Source organism: Agelaius phoeniceus, chromosome 1, assembly GCF_051311805.1.
Source record: "Agelaius phoeniceus isolate bAgePho1 chromosome 1, bAgePho1.hap1, whole genome shotgun sequence".
Lineage (NCBI taxonomy): Eukaryota > Metazoa > Chordata > Aves > Passeriformes > Icteridae > Agelaius > Agelaius phoeniceus.
Genome location: NC_135265.1, coordinates 100593817 through 100618569, shown reverse-complemented (window position 1 = coordinate 100618569; position 24753 = coordinate 100593817). Strand labels below are relative to the sequence as shown.

At 44.9% G+C, this 24753-nt stretch overlaps 1 protein-coding gene across 4 annotated transcripts in view; it reads left to right on the top strand.

Annotated features, from left to right (window-relative positions):
* LDLRAD4 (low density lipoprotein receptor class A domain containing 4) overlaps positions 1-24753 on the top strand; it is a 285288-nt gene that overhangs the window by 249132 nt on the left and 11403 nt on the right. For 2 of the 4 annotated variants that reach the window (XM_077183925.1, XM_077183932.1), the window contains 2 exons: positions 13886-14040; positions 24106-24159. In XM_077183925.1, the coding sequence (XP_077040040.1) occupies positions 13886-14040; positions 24106-24159 (209 nt within the window). The other 2 variants (XM_077183938.1, XM_077183934.1) reach the window with 2 other exon arrangements.

Here is a 24753-nt window from a genome sequence, read left to right as displayed (position 1 = left end):
ATTGAAGCTGAGAGCCAGTTTGGGTTGTATGACAGATTCATGCTTCTTATATGCACAGCTATGGATTGAGCAACTCCCTTCTTCCTGCCTTAGGTGTGTAAACCAGAGACCAGATGCATTAACAGCAAGGTATTTGGTGTGTCTAAAAAAAATCCAGGATAAACCCTGGAAAGGGCGTGCCTTTTCTAATTCATTTAGCAAAACTGTGCTAATATGATGACATGCAACTTTCAAGGCAGGAAATATGGCAGGTAAGGTATTGGCAGCACCTCAGCCTCACCATCCTGTGTGTCAGACAGCAGTTTAGACTTTATCCATGATTTTATCCAAGACTCAGACTTTATCCATGAGCCATCAATGATCTCTCCCAGGAGACCCTTTTGAGTACCTACCACAGCTAGGGGATTGAATCCCTGAGGGCAGAAGTGGCTGGGAAGCTCTTGCTCCAGGGTGTAAACTTTATAAGGGAAGCAACTGCAAGTTTGTGCTGCACTTGGTTGAGACCACAGAAAGCAGGAATGGTGTGGGATGTACGAGGAGTGAATACTGCCCTGCCTGAGGGCAGGGGCTGTGTGGCCAGGCTTGTGCCACATGTGTGGTCCTCGTGGTGCGGTGTGCCGAGGCACGGTGCGCGCAAGAGAGGGCGCACAGACGCAGCCAGGTGTTGGGTGAAGCCTGTGGGGGAGGCTGGGATGCCGTGTGCAGGTGGCCAGCACATGCCTCTGGTGTCAGACACGTCCCAGACCCCGCGTGCTCGCTGGGTATGCGCCGTGCTGGCAAGCTGCACGCTCTCACGAGTCATTTGTCTGGGACTTATGAATGGCAAAAAGCCTGGTCTGAGCTGCTATGCAGATCAGGATGCCGGCATCCTGAAATCCCGGACAAATCCCCTTAGCGCTTTTGGTAAATCTGCAACTGGGATTTAACGTTGTGACAGCACATCCTAAGTGTGGTAAAAATAGCCTCTCTCCCAGCAGTGCAAACCTGACTCGCACCTCTCAGTTAATGGGTGAGCAGTCAAGGCTGTTTCTGGAGTCGCTGCACGAACGCGTGAAGCGGCGCCGGTGGCAGGGGGATCACAGAGCAGCGCTGTAAAATGCTTGCCTGGCTCAGGCCGATTCTCTGCAGCTTTGACTTAAAACTCAGCGGATCAGAAGTGTGGCAGAGACCCCTGATCCCAGAGTGGAAAGGATGATGGAGAGATCCCTCTGTCCTTTGCTTCTCCAGAAGGCTTTGTCTGCCCTGGGTTTGCCTGGAGGCAGTCTGGAAGGTGTGCTGTGTGGGCAGCATCCCCTCCTAGGCTGGGCACAAAGATTGGCCTTCTCCCTGAAGGCTGCATAAAAACTTGGATTCATTTGGTTTTAACCCTTCACCCTAATCCTAATGAAAAACCGCGTTTTATATTAAAAATTAGGGCTGCACCAAATGTGAAGCATCAGTAGTTTTACTGCCCCAATGGGGTGACATGGAGAAGTGAGAGGGAGTGGATGTGTTTTTCCTGCTCTGAATGCACACACAAGAGATCATGGTTTCTCTGTGACCCCAAAAACAAGTATCTTACTCTCAGAACTTCCTCTCCAACAAGTCAGTTTGCCCAGAAAGCCTTGCCCCACCCAAATGGGGTGTAGTGTTATCTCTTTAGTGGGCTGCACAAAAATGCTACCGGTGAGTCAGTACAATATCGGATGTGCAGTTGTACAGAGTGGGAATACAGGATGAAGTAGTTTGCAATGCAGCCTCCCATCCAAAAATACCAGCCAACCAACTGTAAGATGCATTAGATATCATCTCCCAGTGCATCTGGTAAGATTTCAAGCAAATTTTGGGTTTTTTTGCTGTCACACACAGGAAAATACCATTGCGGTCCCTTGGGACCAGCCTTTTGCTAACTAGGAAAAGGCACCTGTTCACTTACCACTGGGCATATTTTGAAAATGCATCTTTGTGATTTTGATGCTCACATGTCATCTTCAAAAGCAGCTTAGCAGCCTAAATGACACATGGCACTGGCAGTGGACAGCATGTGAAGGCTGAGGTGAGTGAGGCTGTGCTCTGTGGAAGCGCTGCATAGGTGCTGCTGTGATACCAAGAGAGAGAAGAATGGAGAGGACAGGCGGGAAGAGCTGAAAGGACTTGCCTTAGGTCACTGTGACAGAGTTAAGGGGAGAAACTCAGTCTCAGTCTGATCTCACAGCTAGCAGATTATGCATCTCCCTAAGCATCTATGCCATACTTTGTATGCAGTCTTGTATATTCCGTATACAGGGTCATTTTTCCTTTTTGGTACCTGAGGTTCTCCTATGAGACACTTCAAGTTTAATTGTATCCTACCTGATCCAATATTATGTTAGGGCTACAGGGAACAAATGGATGGAGCAGCAGTGTTAGGAAACATCTCTCAACCATCACTGAGACCCCATCTCTGTCCTGGATTCTGTTCAGAAACATCCATCCCTCTGACTGCCTGGACTCAGTAACATCACAGTAGAGTGGGACTCTGCTACTCTACGTATGAGCTAGCACTGCATGGCTGCTGGTTTTGCTCCTGGCTCTTGGCTTCCATCCTGAAATGACAGTGTAATTTAAACTGCCTAAAAATACAGAAGTTGGCTTGCCCTTACACAGGGTACTCATGGTAAATGGTCAAGCTGCCTTGCTGTCACATGTAGTGTCTCAGAAGTGGCTTGAGTTTGTAGATACCATTAATTCTGCTGAAAACGAGAATTCTGTCATTGCCTTGGGTGGGATTGGTCTCATTTTATGTAAAATAGATGCAGATTTAAGCTTTGTATCGAGTTGCTAGGGTGCTGTCCATCAAGCAATGTTTGGAAATCATTTTTAGAAGCGATGCCAGTTTTGACATGCTGTTTTAATATTTTTCTGGCTGCAATAGGGCAAGACATAGAAATCTTATGTTGTCATCACACAGAGCTGCAAAACGTTCTTTTTATCTTTTTTTTTTTTTTTTTTTGCTTTCTCTCTCTTGCACTCTGTCATATGGAAACCAGATCAAGATTATAAAACTATTGCCCACAAACTGTGATCTTTCTTCTCTTTTGTGGTGAGAGCTGACAAGTCAGTGATGGCTTGGTGCTGTTGGTACTAGCTGTTCATGCCGCACTCATTTGTATGTATCGGGAAGTGCCGAACTTGGCGTTCTTCTCAGTTGGCACACAGGCTGGTGAAACGTCAGATTTTTAATTGTGATAAAGTTCACGAAAGAAAAAAATTATGGCAGATGTTTCCTTTTGTCAGAGTGAACTGAATCATTAAAATGTGATATGATGTACTATGAACAAGTCAATGTAAACACCATCCCTGTGAACATGTCAGAAGACTGAAGAACTTAGACCATTCATGGTAATGTTAAAAACCATGTGGTCTGAATGCTGTATTACCAAGCTTTTCTCTTTAAATGCAGAGCATGAATCTTATGAATTTTTATTGCCTTTCTACAAAATGAAAAGATAACATATTCTGCTGTGGTAAAAATATCCTGGTAGCTTCTGCAGTGTGGTTGTCATTTCGCTGGTGGTTTACTCAGAGGTCTGCTTTTCACAAGTAGCAGTGAGGTATCCCATTCCATTGAGTGCTGAGCTTGCTCGCTTAATTTCCTCTTTTCTAGAAGATGTATTTTTGGGAAGTCTTACTCCTTTTCCAGTCTGAAGGAAGTGACAGAAACGCTGCTGCTTGCTGAGGAATGCCTGTGATGATGCGTTAAAACTGGCTCCCGATAAGTGGTTATGGAAAAACTGCAGGAAGCATCTGACAACTGACATTCTCTGTGGACTTCTTCTCCTATTTCTTCCTCACATCTCCTGCTTGAGGGTTATTGTCCACACACTCTCACTTAGGCCATTAGTCAGAAAAGAAGTGCATTACAAACTTCCTGATACTTCCCCATGACCTGAGTACTTTTTATCTGCAATTATTCTCATTCTTGCTGGCCTAAGAGATCTTGACTAGATTCTGATTCTTATTCCCAGTGTTGTCCTTTCTCAAGATTTTGCCTTAAATTAAATGATTTTTTTAATGCTTCAGCTGCTGGAATCAAGCATGAATGAATACCTTAATTTTGACATAAAGGTCAAGGACACTCTGGAAAGTTAAGATCTAGGTGGATCCCACAGGGATGTTTTCTGTCACTCTTCTGATTTCTGATTTCAGGGAGTCTAACTTTACTGTTTTGGAATGCTGTGGATTGGGAATAAATTATTGTGCTATATCATAAAGAGGGTTATAAACGAAAGCAAATCCAAATAATTTTGTCCACTAAAAATCTCAATCCTCACTCTTTTGAGGGTGCACTGCAAATGAGGTGAATGTGTTTTGCAGACACATTTAAATGCTCGTATACAAAATGATGAATTACATTGATTTATTGGGGAAAAGCTGTGTTTGTGTGCATGGACATACATGAACTGTATGCCAGTCATGTATTTTATTTTAAGTGGCCTTGCAGAAGCCAGAAGTAATGAATTTAGCAATCTGATAACAGTTATTAATGGCAGAGCCTCTGTAGTTCTTGCACCATGGCAATTCGTGGAAATGCTGTGTGCTTTTCTAAACTGGCAAAAGTTTTTACACCTCTCTTGCACCATAGGAGCTTAATCCGTCGTGAAACCTCGTTAGAAGCTGCGCCATTGTATCCTGAGGCAGATGTGAAATCTGTGTGAGTCACTGATCTGCCATCAAGCTGAAGGAAACTGAGTCTGTGGTTCTTAAGAAAGAAGGCCCCATTTGGGATGCATTTACACAGCTCCTTTTGTATAAATCATTAGTGCTATAAACTATCCATTATTGTTAGGAGAAGAAATTTAACAATGCAAATAAAACAAAATACTGTGGCAGAGCAATTTTATGCTTGATTGTAATGTTTAATGGCATGTTCTCATAAAGAGATTTTTCCCATCCTTCAGACCTATCGTGTCTGTGACTCACTTGATTTCCGATGGTTTGAACATCCCTCATTTTATTCCTAGAGTTGTTTTCTCTAGAGCAATTTCTGTAAACGTGCTGCAGCATGGGGTTATCCAGGGTTAATTTCCCTTATGATTACACATCCAGACAGCATGTATGTAAATGCTGCAAGACAAATGATAAGAAAACTGCAGGATGAAAGAAAACAAATTCCTTTGTTTTGCATGTAGATTCATTTACCAGTATTGAAGTCTTTCCTTTGCCCACTTTTAAATGTTAACACTAGCTTATATTGGCATTGTAGTTCTTTAAAAGCATTAGTTTTATGTCATTGCTGACCTCAAATTTTGCATTCTGTTGATTTCCTTTGTTCCCCATATGTCTTCAGATACTTTTTCCAGGTTCTCTCTTCATCCTTTACTTTCAGGTACAAGACAGCACCATCAGTGAAGCAGAGCTTTGTATCTCTAAGCCAGCTGATTATATTCATGTCAGAAATAAAACATAGCTCTTCACATTCTACTTGTATTTTTAGTACTGTATTGTAATCTTGGTTCTGCTTTCCCTTCTTATCTCTGTTCTGTCTTGCCCTGAGATTATATTTTTTTTAGACCAGGGTTGCTGGGTTTCCTTGTGATGTTTCTGCACTGTCCAGCTTTTTGAAGTCTTTGCATACACCTAAGTCAGAAAGTAGTAAAATGTTTGATAGTCTGTTAACCTGCAGTCGAGTGCCCCTTGTTTTCTTTTCCTGGCTGCCAGGGAGTTTGCTGGCAATTGAGATTTATGGAGCGAATAATCCACCTGGCAGGAGACTCTCTGTAACTGAAGTATGTTCTTTAGTGGAAGAATGAACGTTCTTTGTGTGTCTAAAATACCACTAATAGCTTATTTAGCAACCTATACTTCTACAACAGGGCTTTCAGTTTTGTGTTGGAAGTGGATTTTTGCATGTGCTTAATTCTAGCATCCATGCTAATTCTATCCCTCATTTAACTTTCATCCATTCCTATGGCAGGATAATGCATGATGTGATCTCTCAGCTTTTTAATGTGGTGCTTAGTGCATTTCTTCCAGCTCCTGCTTGAACAGAAAAAAAATTATTAATAATGAGGGATGATTCTTTCCTGTACTTGCTGGGAATTGTCTGGAAACCACAGGGAGCTTAGGCAGGGTAGTCATGCTGCAACCAGAGACTCCACAGAATCCAGTACCAGGTACTAACTGCAAGTACTGCTGGGAGAGCTCTGAATAATAACAGAATTTTAAAAACCCCAAACAAACAATATTGTGATCCTTTCTTGCCTTTTCTCTTACTTAAATAGCTCATTTTACACTTAGTCGATTTGAGCTCAAAATGTGACAAAAGCTGTGGAATGTGATCAAAACTAAGGGTGGAAGGAGGTGCAGTATTTTCAGCACAGCTGATTTTGTTCACTAATTTTGGACAGAACTAAATGGAGGATTGAAGCAGCCAATGACTAAAACACATGGATCACAATATTCACCCTAATGGTGGGAAATTGTGGTTCTCAGACACCCAGTGACTTTGTCCCGTTGGAGATGTTTTCCTGGTCTGAATAGTCTGGGTTGATTATCTTTCTCATATTTACAGCTGCCTTTCCCTGCTCAGAGCTTCTCATTCCTCAAGCATCAGCACCAGGAAATTCTGTACCTGCTTTTCAGCAGTGGCAGGGGAGCATCCAAGTTACCAGCAGTGTGATCTGCAGGGTAAGCAGGGCCAGGGCATTATGCTCACTGTACCATTTAACCCTGCTGGAACAGACAACTGTAAATTGCCTATGTCGAGCCAACATGTGAGGACTAATAGAACTGCAGTGGGGATAATTCATAAGTAGATTTTCTCACTCGCCAGTGTAAACAGAGCCAGTGCTAGTCAGGTCTGAAACGGTGATTACTTTTAAATCAGCATGTTATAATTCAGTGTCCCTGACTGAACCCTCCTTCCAGCAGAGGAAAACAAACCACTGCATGCATGGCCAGCACAGGGATCACTCAGGCTGTGCAACTAACTATGCATATGAAGGACTGCCTGAATTTCCTAATCCTTCTTATTACTGCAGAGTAAAGAACAGCTTTAACAGGGAGTTAATTTAGAGGCCTTAAATACTGTCTTCTTCTCTCCACCAACTTTACTTCTTTTGGGTTTTGTTGCTAATCTCTCCACAGTGCTCCCATCTGCTTGTTCCTTGGACCTAATCACATTAAACACAACATAATACATCTGGACACATACTACTGGCAAATCAGTTACTGGAGTTCACTGCCTATGAGAAAAGCACTTTTTCTTTCCCTCGGTTGGTGCTGTTCCTCCATCTTTTTCTGACAAACTCTAGATTTAATCAGAAAGGTGAACATTTCCCCCAGGTGGAGGCAGTTTGAGAGGTGGGGGCATGGGGCATTCAGTGGGTGCATCTGCAGTTGCTTGAAGCCTTGAAGTTGCTTCCCAGTGCAGGGAGGGAGAAGCACCTCTGCACACACACCCACTGTCCAGGCTCCCCAAGGGGCTGGCTGCAGGCAGGAGGAAACACCCCCTTATTGTCCAGTTTGACGACTGCAGGTTTTCTCTTATTCTTCAAAGTATCATAACTGACCAAGAAGCTGCCCACAGTCAGTAATGTCTTTAGGGAATCAGGGAAAAAAAAAAGGAGAAGTAGCAGAAATGCAAAAGTCATATTGAGAAAGCAGTATGTGTGCAGTTTTGGTCACCAAAGCATGACTGTTTCTTTACGCTTGAGATTAACATCTTTACTAGCAGTAAAATAAAAAATTCAGGTTTTGTTCTTGTGGGTTCCAGAACGAGTCTTTAGTTTTCTCAGTAATGATCTGAGGAGACAGATCAGTGAACATGTCCTTCATAAAATTTCACCTGTTACCAAGTTTAACTAGCCCTTGGTTTTATCATTAATATGCTACACTTGTAATGGCCTGTGGAGAAGCATTATGACTCTGTGCCAGAACCTGCTTAAGGAGCTTCTACCCTGACGCCAGAGCAGCGGTCCTGCTCAGAGGTCACGGTGGAACCTGCTAGTTGGAATTTTAGCAGGAAGCTGCTCCCCCATTTTTGTGGACAGAGAATCTTATATGGGCTCTCTGGCACAGGGCTTGAATCACATTAAAAAGTTTGTGATAAATTCTTAATAAATAGGTGATGAGCCAAATATTTGTTCTGAGGACGTTCTTGAGGATGCGTATCACAGAAGTCTGTGACCATTTTGCAGTCATTATGCCTGCACTTGCACAATAATAGTTGGTGGGTATTGGGCTAGAGAGGGAGTTAAGTGTGTTAGTTACCAGTCTGTGTGCTGAGTCCCCAGTCTTGTTAAAGCAATTATTTTATCTCATGAGTTTATGCTCGTCAGAAACTGAAGACTCTAAACATCTACAGTTCAATTGTATGAGTAAAGGACAAGCATTAATGACAGTATATTAGTTGGGTTTGTTTTCTGCTTTCTTTGTAGTCTTTAAACTGCACTCATCTGAAACCAGCTTCTAATTTTAAACATGAGGTTGGGGAATGATGTATGTAGGTCAGTCTTTGGTCAGAAACTTTATCTTACAATGTCCTTGAAAACAAAGAGTTTGCAACAGGAAGGTAATTGGCCTCAGCAGCAGCTCTGTACACATTGAGTGGGTATGCCCACACAACAGCCATGTTCAGAAGTCTGGTCTGTTGAATTAATTGTCTTCAAAGTAGTTTAAGGACAATCAGATTGTAATTTTGAAGGCGCTTCACATCTGCTATCTGTACTGAATTACTTATCTCTGCTGGTAACAGTGCTGTATTTGGTTAATATTCCACTTGCACAAAAGCATTCTATTGACACATAATTTAAACTCATTCTGCTCTTCTAGGAACTCTCAAAGGATATTTACAGTCCACAATCACTGTCCCTCAGCTTGACTGTTGTGTTTGGATTGAGGCCTTAGACCTTGCAGTATCAAGCTAAACGTCAACAACAGTTTAATAAATCCAGACAGTGGGGATAGCCTGTAACCAGGAGAGGGGCCCTACTGTGTGCTGTGGATATATATAGCAGGATTTGTCTCCCTAATATTTTTAACCCCCTGGCTCTTCATAGTGCTAGCTTGATAGGTGACTGCAAGCAGGCCCACTCCTCTCAGCCTCTTTCCCCTCCTGGCTTTTGCTCTTTGACTTTGAGTTAGGGCATCTTTATATTTGAGGCTGGTGCCTGGGATTTACAAACATGAGAGGCGTGGGCAGCAGTGGGTCTGCCTCCATGGTCTGCCAGCGTGTCCTGGGGGGCCTGTGCTGTGTGTGGGGGAGAGCAGTGCTGCTGTGAGCTGAGCTGAGCCATGCACAGCCTGCTGGAGAGGGGCATGGAGCCTCCTCAGCGCTGCAACCATCTCCTCTGCTCTCAGCAGCTCCAAGGCCCTGGCCAAGTGTGGCCCAGAGGGTGAACTCACTTTTCCTGTTCACGTAAACACACTGGTCTCATTCAGTGCTTTGGGGATGCCACCATAATCCAGAGAAGTAACTAGGAACGGGAGGAGTCTTGGCCATGATGGTGAAGCCAGTATAGAAGGAATATCGTGGGAATTGGGGGACACGGTGCTGACAGTGCTTCCTAACATGGCAGAGACCCTGTGGGACTGTGCTGCTCTTTTGCAGAGTGGCAGCAGGGAGAGCCCTAAATCCCTGCTGCTGGCCTCCATTGTGGTGCTGAGTGCGAGTACGGGTGGGGAGGGGGATGAGGAACCCACCTGGCAGCGTTCCTCAGCCAGAAAGGAGCCAGAGAGGGGCAGGCATGGGGGATCGGGGGGGCAGAGGAGTTTAGGGGCAGGCACAGGGGTTCAGGGACAGTAGAGGGGTTCACTGGCAGGCACAGGGCTTCAGGGGAAGGCAGCACTCACTGCTGGAGCTGGGAGTTCTGCCAAAGAAACACACATGCGGCTGGAGCCCGGTGTTCTTCTTTCCCCTCCTTCTTTAGGGAAGGTTTTATTTTTTTAACTTGAGGTTACAGGCATTGTTCCTTCTGATGGTTATGGCTTTAGGGTATAGCTCCGGGATGCGACTCTCTAATATTTTACGCACACGCGGAGACACACACGACTGCCCATGAAACTTCGGATAAGGAAGCGGGGGCCGCGCAGCTGGGAGGATCCTGGGATCCCTCTCGCTGTCGGTGTAGCGCTGGCGCCGAGCTTTGGCTGCCGGTGCCCTTTGAAGGGCCCAGGGCCGGGAGCGCGTCCGGCCCCGCGCGGTCCCGTCGCGGCGGGCGGGGCGGGGCGGGGCGCGGGCACGTGCGCGGGGGCGGCGCGGGCGCGGCGCAGGCGCGGGCGGGCCGGGCAGGCGGCGGAGCCGGGGCGCCCCGAGCGCGCCGCGCCGGGCCGGGCTTAAAGAGCGGCGGCGGCGGCGCGGCTCAGGTACGGACCTTCCTGCATCCCTCCTTCCCTCCCTGTCTGCGCTCCGCGCCTCCCCGCGGGGCTCGCCCACCAGCGGGGCAGCGCCTTTCCGTTCTTTTTGTTCTCGCCGGTCGACTGTTTTTTTAATTTTTTTTCTTTTTATTGTTGTTGTGGTTTGGGATTTTTCGATTTTTTTTTTTTTTTTTCCGAACTCGTTTCGCCCCGGGCGCGGAGCCCGGCGGGACCCTGGTGTCCGTGCGTGCGCGCACACGCGCGGCCGGGGCACGGCGGGGCGGGAGCGGCCGGTGCCGGCCGTGCCCGCCCGCTCCGGCGGCGGCGGCTGCGGCTGCGGGGCGGCAGCCGCGCTCCGAGCGCCGGGGGAGGCGCGGGCGGGAGGTTCCCTGGCAGCCTCCCTGACCGTGTCCCCTCGCTGGATGGAGCCCGGGGCTGCCGGGGATGCGGTGCCCGCCGCGGGGGCTGGCGGAGCGGCTTGAGCCCCCCGCCCGGCGGAGGCGAGCATGTCCAGTGAGCGGCTTAACAAGACAGCGGTGAAGGATGCGCGGTTAAAAGACCTGTTGTTGGAAAGAGGTACCGGCGCGGAGGTCCGCAGGGGCAGGGACCGCGGGATGCGGCCCGGGGCACTGCAGAGCCCGGGAGCGCTCGGCGGCGGAGCTGCGGGATCTGTGTGCGGGGGGAGGCTCGCTCGGGGTGACGGTCTGGTGTGATCGCTGCTAGGGCTGTAAATTATGTCTCTCTTTTCGAGCTCTTCTGAGAAGGTAATTTGATTCAGCGCGTTGCCTTTTCCGTGTTGGGCGTTTACCCTGAAGCGTTGTGTTTGGTTTTAGGGTTTTTTCCGCTGGAGAATTTTTATTAGAAACGTTGTTTCTTGCGCGTAAAGAAGCGGATGTATGTGAGTGTGACAGGCTCAGGGTAGTAAAACCAAAGCATTTCTCTCCCTGAACCTTTGCCCGGCTTCTTTCCCAGTCAATTTACGGGAAAAGTGGGGAGGAGGAGATGCCTGTCTGGAAGGCGGTGGCCCTTCGCGCCTGGCAGGTGTCGGGCAGGGGACGCGACGGGGGCCGCGGTGACCCAGTGCCTGTCAGCAGCCGCTAGGAACTATTTAAATGGCCTCGATCAGTGCCAGCAAGTACTGACTGCTGCTGCTGCAGGCTGCCTTTGCTTTTTACCGCTAATAACCTAATGAGCAGCAGGAATGTCACTCAGGAGGAAGAAGGGATTTAAAATTATCTTTCTTTTCCCCGTGCTTTTCCATTGAGGAAATCCTCTTGAACATCATTAAGGTGTTCTGTTGCAGTTTGTTGTTTACAATGCAAACTGAATGTGGGAAATCCCATGTGCTCACAGCTGTGTGCTGTGGTTTTTATTTTCTTTATTGTGTGGCCATATTTTAATCAAACATTTTTAAGTGATTCCCTCCCACGGGAAGTGGTCACAGACCAAATCACTCATCTCTAAGGGAGAGGTAGTGTCCCTCGGCACTGAAATGCAGGGGTCTCGATAAATTTAGAAGACTGTGTCCTTGGCAGATAGAGAAGTAACATGTCATTCTAGTGATCTGTGCATTCCAGGAAAGCCCAAATAAACATTGGTTGTTTTGCATGTTGCCCTTTAGCAACAGTCTCTCAATTTCCAGTGTAAAATGTGACATGGACCCAAAAAAAGTTTGTATAAAGAAACCCTTTAGTACTTGAGTAGCCACAGAACGTGAATCGCAGAAGTTGTCAGCTGTGTGAAGTCTGTGTTCTGTGTTTCTGAGCCAAGAAAAACCAAGACTTTTAACTGTGATTTGGGTGGGTTTATTTTTAAATTAATTCTGTTCTTCTGGCTTTTTGATCTTTTGGTGCTGACGTTGTTAGCTTCCAGTGACACAAGAGAGGGGAAAAAGAAAGATCACTGACCTGCCTGTGGGGTTGATAGCAAAAGCAGAGCACCAAGCACTGACTAACCAAATTCTTTGAAAACGCTGGTGGTCTTAATGATGAGTGGGAAGTACTTTACAGCGAAGAGTGACAAAGTGATAGACATATTTTTGCCCTGTACTCTCTCCTTAGCCTTAAGTAGGCTTAGTTACTCCTCAGGAGACGATTGCAGACCCTCGGCACTTGGGTGCTGTGGCTGTGCCTGCCGGTAGCTGGTGACAGACAGCTGGACCTTGGCACCAGCCCCCGCTGGACACCAGCACGCTTGCAGCTCCTGTAGTCTGCATTTTGTTTGCAAGAGATCTTAGAATAATGAAACTGCCTTGGGTTTCCTTTAGGTCCACTGCAGGTTCATCTTGGGTTTTATGTTTTAGTGGTGTTCTTGTAGCTCAGCTTCACAGTTGTGTTGTGTCTGTACAAGTGTTCTGCTGTAACACAGAAAGCTGAGCATGGCTGCAAATTAAAGATGGGGGGAAAAGGGGCTTGTTTGCTGATACTTGTTCTGTCCTTTCATTTTCATATGGCATCTCTCTTTCCTTGTTAACTTTTTAAAACAGACATTTAGTATCGGTTCCCCAAAGTTCATGTTTTTGCATCCAAAAAGTAGTGTCCTTTTTGGAAAGTACTGAAACTGAGCAACTTGAGCTGCTTCTTTGCTTTTTCTACCAGCCTAGCAACCAAAGACCTCCTCCCATTAACTGGAGTTGTCTTTCAAGATGAGAGCATCCCCTGTGAGCAATGCAGTTTCCATAGAAATGTCATCAACTAGGTAGCTGCAAAGGGCAATTTTTCCCCTTACATTGCTCATCCTTGCTGCTCCAGTGTAGCCAAAAGGGTGCAAGAGTGACTCATTTCTAAATATACTTAATATTTGTGGTATAGGCAGGGCTTCAGATAAGATGATGGGTTCTGATGAAGTTCATTGTAATTGTATCTCTTGCAACAACCAGGGCCCTGGTTTCATTTTTATCCGTGGGGGAACATCTCTTGTTTTAGAGTACCAGAGCTCTTTTTAGATTTTTACCTGACTGGGAAAGGCCTGGAAAAGTTAGCGTTACACTCGGAGAGAAGGTGGTAATTGAAAAAGACACTGCATGTAGATTCAATAGGCTTAAGGTTTTCCACTCTAGTTAAATAGCTTTCATGCTCTTGACTTGATAAAAAAATTAAGGTTAGTGTACTAAATAATCAGTGTCCTGATTCCTCTCAGGCTTTGAAGCTTATGAAGCTCTCTGGACTCTATTGGTACTATAGGTGGCTATTAAAATAGAGTGGGGTTTGTGTGTATGAGGTTTCTTTGGGTTTTTGTTCAGTGAAATTGTTTTATCCAAAAAGTTCATCTGCGGTGTTTATGTTGAAGAGTTTGTTTCCTTTGGAGGCTGCAGAGAAGGATCACTAAGAAGCTTCTTAGTTTTGACCTACAGCCACTGATGCTGGTCATTTTGCTCTGGCAAAAATGAAATAATTTTCATACTTTTTAGAACAGTTTTCATCACAAAACTTTGCAGAATGGACAGCAAGAGTATCTCAAGCCAGATCAGTCTCAGAGAAATATTGAGTGTCTTTTCAGGCTGTTGCTTTGAGGGTTAACCTTCTGTGTGTTGATGACACATTTTCCTCTTTTTTTTCCTTTGTTTTAGCTGAACTGGAGTTTGTTCAAATCATCATTATAATCGTGGTTATAACTGTTATGGTGGTAGTCATCATCTGCTTGTTGAACCATTACAAACTCTCGACACGCTCCTTTATCAACCGACAGAGCCAAAGCCGAAGGCAGGAGGAAACTCTGCAGACGGTGAGTGTGAACCCCCTGCACCAAACTCCCTTTTCTTTGGGCTGTAGGGGCCTGCAGCAAAGTCTCCCAAAGAGCTCTGGTACAGGAAGCTGCTGGAAAAACTTCTGATATCACTTTTAATACTCCCTATAGTTAGGTCTTTTGCCAGAGTTGTATTTGTCATTAGAAAACAAATTTGTAACGCAAATTTAAGGTACACCCTCTTTAATTATTTTTAGACCCTGATATGTTTTATGTAGCCTATATTCATTTTGCATTTGGAGGCTTAGATGGGACATTGTGCTTGCTGCTGCTGTACTTTGAGAGGGGAGCGTGGAAGGGGAATGAATGGAGATGAGCTGGGGTGCAAAGATTTGAAATACATGTTGTTATGACTTTCCATGTATTGTCTGATATCCTGGGGTTTTATCTCTGTTACTGTTTTGTGAAGCTGCCATGGCTGTTTGCTGTATCAAAACCACTGTCCCAGTAAGGGCCCAGGAAAATGTTGAGTTTGTTCCACTAAAACAGCAACAAGGGGCTAGGAAAAGGATCTCTCCAAGGACCTGGCGTGCTTAAGATGTGTTGTTACAGAGTCAAAGGCTTAAGATTAGAATCTCAGTCAGTACTTGTTAAGAGTGTGTTTAGTGAACCCAAGAATAAATGAGCACCTAATTTGCCTTGTGAGCCAGGAGTTTGCTGGGTGGGATGCGCTGGTCCCTTGTGAGGGTTAAGCACAGTGTGTCCCTGACCTTGGAATATCCCCCACAAGCTGTGCAGCATCCTGTGGTGTTGCAGGGAGGTCCTTCCTTCTGATGTGCTTTTCCCAGAGAGGTGCCCTTTGCTGACAGTGATGGCCAAGGGGCCATTTATGAAGTCACTTTTTGATGCATTGAATTCCTGGTAACAGTGCTGAGTTCACAGCTTCCTTTTGCTGTCAAAAAAAGTCTGATTATAACTGAGAGATGTGATCATAATGGTTTACACCAGTTCTAACACCACAGTCTCACCTTTTTATCCATCCCAGTCTTATGTTTCTTCCCTCTTTGTGCTCCTTAGGGAGCTGCCAAGGTAATGATGAGAGGCCTCAGGGGACTGCTCTGGCTGAACACTAATTGCTGGCTTTTTGCTTTTGCTTTTTTTGTTAGGGTTAGATTTCAGCAGGGGAGGCAGAGATGCCACGGGGCTGCTGTGGAGCTGCCTCCCTGGCAGTTGGCAGCTCTCTGCTGAAAGTCAGCTGTACAATATGACAATGCAGGGTTCCCAAAGCTGTCTCTTAGTACATCACCTGTGCCATTTTGCTGGGGTGAATTGCTCTTTCCTTGGAGGCTGCAGGGGGAAGAAAAGAGCTGCCTCCTCAAGCAGAGGCTGCCTCACTGCCTGGCACTTGAGTAGTGTACGAATGGTTAGCTCTAATTTGGTTACAGATGAAACTGGAACTTGTCAAACCTTCACCTCGTGGACTTGAGGACTGGAAAAATTGACTAGATTAATTTGAATGTTGCTTTGAAATGGACACTGTAATTCAAGAACCACAATTCTGTCTGAAAAATGTTAGCTGTAATTGCTACAGATGCCTAAAATGAAATAGTTTGAGATAAATGAAATGCATTTTCATTTTCACAAATCTTTTTAAACTGTAGTAAGCTGTCAAATGCATGAAATAACCCATTATTTCCTTTGTATGGTTCATTACTATTGTCTGTTATCAGAGCCAGTGATTTTTTTTTTTTTTCCTCTTGGGCACAAGGGAGAAAACTTTGCCTTCTGGTGAAGAAGAACATGCAGTTTGGCAGCAGGGACTTGGGAGCTGCTTTAGTGCCCAGAACTGATCTTAAATAATTTTTAAAGCACTGACTCAGTTTCAGTTTGATGTCACCATTATAAGTAATGATAATCACAGCCAAATGAGCACTTCATGGGAATTGATGAGGGGATGGCAAGAACCAGTTACTAATTCCTCTGAAAGCCTTTGGTATAGATTTGTCATCACTATTACTCATCTGAATTTCTGATAAGCTGCAGCTCTTATAAGAAGAAGGTCATACTTGTGGGGAATGGGGATTTACAGGTCTCTGAGTTGAGATGTCAAAAACTTTGAATTTTCTTTTGTGTCAGGTGTTAGAAGGAAATTCTGATAGAAACTGGCTGTGCAGTGCAAACCTTAAAAGCAATGTGCAGAGAACAAGGGTCAGAAAACTGAAGTAAGTGCTCTGTGGTGAGAAACTGCAAATGACCACTCTGTTCTCATTGTCCACAGTGAAATGGCTTGCTCAAGATAATAGATAGTGTGAGTGGTGAGATGCAGGTTATACGCTTCTAAAATTCATTTTTTGTGCCAGGCACACCTTGCTCTGTGTGCACACGCTATCCAAGTGGATTTTCTTGCAAGGGAATATTTTTAATGGTATATAGACTCTGAAAACAGATATAAATGTTTGTTAACCACTAATACCTGAAGAAAATATTATTGTGACTTAAGTATTTTTTTTGGGAGAGAAATAGTGAATGGGAATAGAGGAAATTCAGACATGTTTCTTGAAAGAAGATGGTAAAGCAAGTTATTTGACTGTTGGCTAGTTCTGAAGTGAACGCCCTTTCTTGTAACTGGGTTAGCAGAGGTGTATCAAAATGTAGAACTCAGCCTTTCCTGTTCAGATGGGGTTTTTTTGTTTGTTTGTTTGGGTTTTTTGTTTGGTTTGTTGTTGTTTTGGTTTTTTGGTTTTTTTTTCTTTTTTTTGGTCCTTTTGTTGCCTTCACTTTTCTTTTTCCTTAAGCCTGTCCTGTTTCTGGATAATCATGCCTTCCACCAGCTGAGTGGTGGCTGACCTGCACAGATTTCTGGCTGCATAAAGATCAACTATTGAATAAATGATCTCTCTTATTCTGGTTCTTCTACAGAGTGTAATAGAAGTGATCAGCTAAATTACCTGCTGCCTTTATTACCAGCCTCACACCTGTAAAACTCATGGGTTAGGCATCAGAAGTAATGAAATAAAAGATATTAGTGGATTTTTTTTTTTCTGAAATGAAAGATATTAGTGGATTTTATTTTTTTCTTTTTTTTAAATGAAAGATATTAGTGGATTTCTTTTTCTGGTTGAACTTCTTTGTGGTTATACAAAAACAAACAAACCAAAGAACCCAAACAAACAAAAAACAACAAAAAACCCCCAACAACAGCAACAAAAAAACGACCCCGAAGAAACACCCTCAAATAAAATGAAAATAAAAGAGGATGATAATGAGAATTTTAACTTTCAGGCCAAGTCAGAAGTTAGAATATTAATAAGATTTGAAGTAATGTTTGAAGGGCAGAAAAAGGACCAGTCATAGGAAAAAAAGGCTGCTCTTCTGCAAGTGCATGCTAAATGTTGTTACGCGCCTGTTCTGTAAATACAGTTTTCTGTTCATCTTTATATTTTTTATTTATTTTTCTTTTCATTCTTCTGGAGTATCATCTTCCAGTCTTTCCCCTGGTCTTTGGTATTTTATTACCTTGGTTATTGGGCCAAGGCCTTAAGCAGGTTGCAGCCCAAGGGCAGGACAAACAGTGAGGGCTCAGGAGCAGTGGGTGCTTCTGCTGCAGCGCTGGGGATGCTGCCTGCCCTCTCCTAGTGAGGCCATTAAGCATTCCAGCCCTGTTTTTACATTAACAGAAATAAGAGTTTTGGGGCCCTAATTATGAGAGGTGGAAAGATGCTGAGGAATAACCATGCTGGCATGAGCAGTAGCCTGGAGTGAGCCTGCAAGGTGCTGAACAGTGTCTGTATCACAATGGATAAAATATTGAACATTTCCTGCTGCTGGCTTATCCATCAGCAGTGTTGGGCCTCACAGCTGGGAGCAAGCCAAGGGTTGCAGAGCACCTGAGAGGGATACAAAAGCTGTGGGGTGTGGAGTACACCAGGAGCTTGCCCAGGGGCTGCTTCACTTTGAAACAGCAGAACCTCTGGTGTGGGAGCAACTGATGCTCCTGGCAGTGCTGGGGGAATTTGGGGCAGAGCCATGTGGCAGCCCTGGCAGGGCACATGTGTGCACAGGGTGTGTGTGTGATACCCCAGGGGAGAACTGTGTTGCTGCAGCATTGCTGGCTGTGCCTTTGTTGACCTGGTATCAGGAGGGCACTGGTGCTGGCAGCCAAAAGTGTCCTGCTGGAATGTAGGTAGCTGCAGCTGAGCTGCTGCTGTGGCACTCTGCTGTTTGCTGGGACAAAACAAATATAAATCTTGCTTCCCAATGATTAACTCTTAATGTCATCACCAGTGATTTCCACGGGGACATTGAGGGGAAAGAGATTAACTGACTTACAGAGAGGTACTTAATAAGCTTCTGACATTCCTAATTTCATTCCTTTTCCTTATCCTGGTGTCTTTGCATTGTTTTCTTTTATAAAGTAGATGTTGAATGAGTGCTGAACACTTGTACTGCCCCAGGCCTACTCCTGGCAGCAAATCCCTGCATCCATCACACAGGATGCTCACCCTGACCAGCCCCTGCCTCCCAGCACCGAGGGCAGCATTGCTGCTCAGGCTGCTCAGCTTGCATTAAACCTGCATTGGGAATGCCAGTCGTGGATGCTGAGCTCCAGGAGCACAGCTGTAAAAAATACTCCCCTCTGCCCTGCACCAGCTAGTTCAGAATAAAAGGGGAACGTCAGGAGGGTGACAGAAAATAGTCAATAATATTGACAGCTCAGGGATTTGTCATTATTTCAAATGTTAGTCTTTCCTGCTGGTCTTTTAAATTATTTCCTACTGGCATTGGCATTATTTTGTCTGTTTCCTGCTGGTGTCCCTAGGCCACTCATTCTCATTTTCTTACTGACACGTGCAAAGGAAAGAAAATCCCATTGGGAACAAGAACCCAGTCCACAGCCAGGAGAGAGTGTGAGCGCTGTAGACCACTCTGCTCTGCCAAATCTTTTTGTTTGTACCAGTCATCATTTGGCAAGGTCTGGATGTGCGCTGTATGCTCCTGCTGTCTCCTTGAGGGACATGGGCTTGCCTCTCCTCAGGGAGTGCTGCCAAGAGGGACAGCGAGCTCGGCTGCTGCCCTTTGAAGTCTCCCACGGTAAAGTCATTGTATGTTTAATAAGAGCAGGATTGTCCAGGAATTGTGCAGGTAGGGCTAGAAGCAAGGAGCACTGGCTTTGGGTGTCCCCTTGGGCAACTTGCTTCATCTCCAAACAAAGGAGAAAGGATAACAGTACTTACTCCCTTCAGTTGAATGAAATGAAGATTACTTAAAGTGATGAAGTGCTATGAAGATGGGGAAATAAAACTTTTAAAGCATTAAGTAACAGGAATAATTGCAGTAAGTGTAGGGAGGCAGATTATGTGTGAGAGATTTGGCACTCTCTGTAATTCTCTAGTACTTCTGCTTGGGGCCGTGCACTGCTCTGTTAGACAGCGTCACCTCTCCTGCCCTTGAGGAATTGCTTTTAAAGGAACAACCTGCTGGAATACTCACCATTCTGTTGGGGACAGCACAATAGTTTGTTTTGTTTGTGTTTGTTGCCATCTTCAAAGCTGTGGTGGTCTGTATGACCCAGGAAGATACTGGAAGGAATGAGCCCCTGTGCCTTCCTGGAGTGTTTTCAGCAAGCCAGTGCTTTAGTGTGGTGTAATGTACCACCTAGGGCCAAAAGCAGAAACTACACTGCTATCTGGAACATTTCACTTGCAAAAGTAATGTGTGTATTTGTGCGTGTGTGTGTACGTTTTTGTATAAATAAAATAAAAATCTGTGTTAAGGAGAAAAGAGGGACCTTCTTAATAATTGTAATGCATTTTAGAAAGTGAAAAACTGACTTTTGTTTCTCAGAAAACATCATTTCAGGCAAAGTTCTATTTTGCAAAAACTTAATAGCGGAGAAAGTCTGTAAATCTCCTTAACAGTCAGCAAAAAAAAAGTTTGGATTACATGGGATTGTCATGGTTTAACCCCAGCTGGCAACTAAGCACCACACAGCCACTTGGTCCCAGCAGGCTGGGGTAGAGAACTGGGAGAGTAGAAGTGAGACCTCGTGGGCTGAGAAGACAGTTTCATAGGGAGAGCAAAACAAGGAGTTCATTCACCAGTGCCCAGGGACAGGCATGTGTCCATCCATTGCCAGGCATTGGTGCTCCATGCTGTATCTAACAGTGACTTGCAAAGAACAAATGCTCTTGCTCCCAAAGTCCCCCTTTCCTTCTTCTTCCCCTGGCTCTGCGTACTGAGCATGATGCCATGTGGTCTGGAATGTCCCTTTGCTCAGTGGGGTCAGCTGTCCTGGCTGTGTCCCCTCCCAGCTCCTTGTGCACCCCCAGCCTCCTTGCTGGTGGGCTGAGGTGAGGAGCAGAAAAGGCCCTGACTCTGTGTAAAGACAATTCAGCAATAATGAAAATATCCCTGGGTTAGCAACAATGTTTTGCTCACAAATCCAAGACATGGCCCCATACTTGCTACTGTAAAAGAAATTAACTCTATCCCAGTTTTAACAAGCACAGGGATCCTTTTGCTTTATTACAGCTTGAGGAAAACATTTTGCTAAGTGTAAATTTTTACCTATAATTTCTCCTGAGTTAAGAATCATTCTTCTGGTAAATGTCATTCCTGCTGGCTGTCAAGGGGCTGATGCTCAGTTGAGGCAGTTGGGTGACAGTGTGTGCTCCAGTGTTTAAAAATGTCCTCAGAAAGTCATCTTCTTACACTGTTTAATTCTGGAGGCTCTAAAGCTTTGTAAAATATGAAATAGCAAATTATCCTAGGCTTATGGAGTCTCCTAAGCTCTAAATATTGAGTTAAATAATCATCACCATGAGATAATTAAGTAATCACTCAGCTGGATTTATTAAATGATGCTGCTATTTCAAAACCTAATCACAAAGTTAATTTCTGTAAATTATGGTGAAACCCAAAAATGACAATGGTCAGCAAAAGACATAGGTGGATCCCCAAGGTTTTTCTTGCTTGTGTTATTGGTAGGTGCTAGCATTTTCATTCCAAAGCCCAACAGTGTTAAAAATTAATACACTATAGGGAATAAATACATAAGCTTTCTCTCCTTGTCACTTTTAAGTATTGAAGCTCATGCCTGAAGTCTCTTGAACAAGGAGCACGTTGAGGTGGCCTAGCTATTGACAGTCTGTAAGAAGCAGGTAAATGAGGTACTGCCCTCATCAAAATATGGGTAAATTGCATTTGCTCAGGTTTAGCCTTGTTTGCACATACCTCATAACTACTTGTACAAATCCCTAATATAAATACAAATGCTGTCAGTTCTCATCTGATTTTCACTGATGTGAGCACAGGGGAAGAAGCATTTTAGCTTTCAAAGGAAGCTCTGTAAGCACAGGGACAAGTAGGGAGCAAGAACTCACACTTTCCCTCAGTATAAGTCACCCCAGATTGGTCAGGGTGATCCCAGCACATTATTTCCTAAATCTGTGTCTCAGGGTGGAGAAGTGTAGTCATGGGGATATTTTTCTTCTGCAGCACTTGGTTCTCATCTCCACCTCTTTCCATCACCCCAAGATCAGTGGAGCTGATGGGCACCAAGCCTAGGGTTAGGTGGTATCTACCCAGTGCAGGGAAAGGGGAGTCTCCCTTAAATAAAGACTCAGAAAGGTAGGTAGTATGTCTCCTGTGGTAGATGCAGTGATTTCAGGAGGGCAGAAATTCTGTGTTGGATCAGTTAGTCTGGCCTCAGTGAGGAGAGGATTCTGTGCTGTGTCATTGGACCAGCCATGAGGGTGATCTGCATGGTTTGAGCCTGGTATTTTCCAAGTGTGGGCATGCTGAGCACATGTTACCCAGCCATCTGCTTGGGGAGTTCTTCTGGCTGCTGGGATAGAGATCTTGCTGGGGGTTGGCTGCTGCCAAATCATTGATTCAGTCTGCTGCTCTCTCCAGTGGAAAGCTTAGGGAAGGGAGGAGCTGCAGGTGAAGTGTAGGACATACTGTCACAGGAACAACATTGTTACATATCCTTGCATCCTAAGGATCTCACAGCCTCAGAGTTCAACTGCATCCCAGGCTGTTTACCTTCTCAAGTAGTTATCCCAGAGTGGGGAGAGCTTTGGGCTCCTTTGGTCTCACCTTGGTGTGACTATCCCAGTGCCCTGGTTACTCAGTGGGATCCCTGTAGCAGCTGCAGTGCTCCAGGCAGGGCCTTTGACTGTTCTGGCATTCAGGCATCAGTGGTAGAAGTAACAGGCAACTCCTCTCTTCTAAAAAGTTATTTCTGTTAGGCATGGCTGGTAGCAGATCTGGGAGACTTGGCTCAGTGAGCACGTCCTGTTCCATCTCCATGCAAGGAGTTTTTCTCCATATGCTGCACCATCTCTCTCAGCTCATCTTACCCTCTTGCCTTTGGGGAGATGGGCCCTAGAATGGAAGTTGTTTCCACATCCTCATCAGCAGCTCCTTTTCATAAGGGAGTTTAAGTGATATGAGTGGTGGAGGTAGATTTTATTTCTTTCTGGGTTGGCTTGTTGGTTTTGCCTTTTTTTCTGAGCCTGTAACTCAGGAGCAGTTAATTGAGAACTTTAGCTTTGACTAATATGTTTTACAAACAGTTGCAAGGGGTTTGGAGCCTGTTGGGTCAACTGCTGATAACCTGATAGCCTTTAATTGTGCAAACATACCCTCAGATATTTCAAAATGAGGGCATCTGGGTGCTGAAGGAATGGAAAGGAATGTGTGCACAAGTGTGTGTATATACATGTATGTATATAGTTCCACAGTTACAATTCCTTAAGTGTCAGAACCACATCTAGGCACTGAAATAAGTGACTCTGCATAAGATTTGTCTTTTGTGTCTTTGCAAAGGGGAATACTTGGGGAAGTTGTAAATAATTGCAATTGTCAGCCTCTCTCTATCTTTGCTCTCTAAAGCTGCGGAAGAGAAGTGTACCAGCTTTGCTATTCAGAGCATTTCCCTTAGCAGCTGAATCCTGTGGGAGAGTCCTCTTAGAGCAGCTTTTCTCTGCAGTGGACTCTCCTGACAAGATCACAGACGGCATTTGGTCTCTGAGTGTCATGATGAACATCTAGTTGGGTCTATTTTTACTTCTGAAATATGTTGAAAGATGCTATGGTGAGAAGAAGCAGTACAGTAAGATTTGGAAGCAGTCTATACATGGTAATGCTTTTGGGGACAGTATGCGTTTTCCTTCCAGTTCCTGAAATTTCTTATGTATGTAAAACTTGAATTAACATCAAGAAAATAGTCATGACTGTCAATATTTTGATTTTCTCTTTGTGCACCAAAATTGAAGTTCTGAGCTTTATAGCTGCTCTGATATGTCCTTTTCTGCTTCAAAATTTTTCAATAAAATAAATTCGCTGTGGGAGTTACTGCTACTCCAAACAATTAATTGAGAAGAAAAATAATGATACACCTTAAGCTATTTTCCCTTATTGACATACTGTTCTTCACCCCGTTATTCTGCCCTGAGTGCTGGTACGGTGTCAGAACAGCATTTCAAGGGGCGAGAGAGAAAATACTTTGACCTGAGAAGGTGGTTGGAGAAGTGGTTAAAAAAGTGGCTGAAACCTCAGCTGCTTTAACTACTGTTTGTGGTGGGAATTGGGCAACTGGCAGTTCTGACCAGATTATCCCCGGGTTTAGCATGTCTGTCACTCCACTGAGATTACAGACGCCAGGTTTTGTTGTGAACTGTGCCTGTGCTGTGTAATCGGGATCCTGGCTGGCAGACCTTTGTCAGACCTGCCACCCTTGCTGGTTTGGGAGGTGACAGGTACCTGCTCAGCACACAGGTGCTGAGGCGTCTCCTGTCATCTCCATGCATTGCCGCCCTCTCTCAGACACCACCAGCTTGCTGCATCCTTATGGCCTGTGGGGCTGGGTGCAGTAGATGACATCTTGGCACTTGCAAAATGGACCAAGCTTGACTTGCCTGGGAGCAGAGCTGCTCTTTGCTCATGTTTTGGAAAGAAAGGGGTGGGATGTTGCTTGTTTAGCTCCTGGAGACAGCCAGTCCTTAGAAGATGATTGCTGGTAAGAGCTGTGATAATGAGCCAGAATGGTGATGTGATCTATTAATTTTTCTTTTTTTGTTCTTTTCTTCCACATTTCAGGAGGGGTGCTTGTGGCCTTCAGAAAGCTCGGTTTCACGCCAGGGTGCTTCAGAGGTACTGACAGATTTCTGACTATCTTCACCAAGTGCTTTCTTTTTTTTCCTGTAACGCGTATTTGGTTCTTTCAAAAACATGCATCTATTTTTTGTAAAGGAAGCTTTTTCAGTGTAGTTCACACCGTCATCTAAGCCCGCCTTAACACGCATTTCATAAATTCCTGAGACCTTTTCATAAAAGAATGAAATTTTGCCTACCTGACACCTCATCTCCATCAGCACTCCCTGTGTCATAGTAGGCATTCGCAAGTAAGTGATGGAGGTGTGTCTCTTTCCCACAGTGGCTCAGTAATTTGAGTATTCATTGGAAGCTGGGAGACCAGTTCCTCTTGTCTCTGAACTTTTCTTGGATTTACAGCACATATCCTATCGCCAGTGTCTCCCTTCTTCCAGCTAGCACAGATTCCTTGTCTATACAGTAATTTGTGGGTGTATTGCTCTGAGTAGTCCAGCTGTCCTGTGACCAGCAGCAGACCTTCCTGGTGGTTGGCCCTGCATCTGTGAAGGCCAGGGGTTGAAGACCCTGCAGGGATCCAAAAAAGAGAAGAGCATTTTGATAGCTCTAGATCTAAGAAGCTGCTGTATCTGTCCA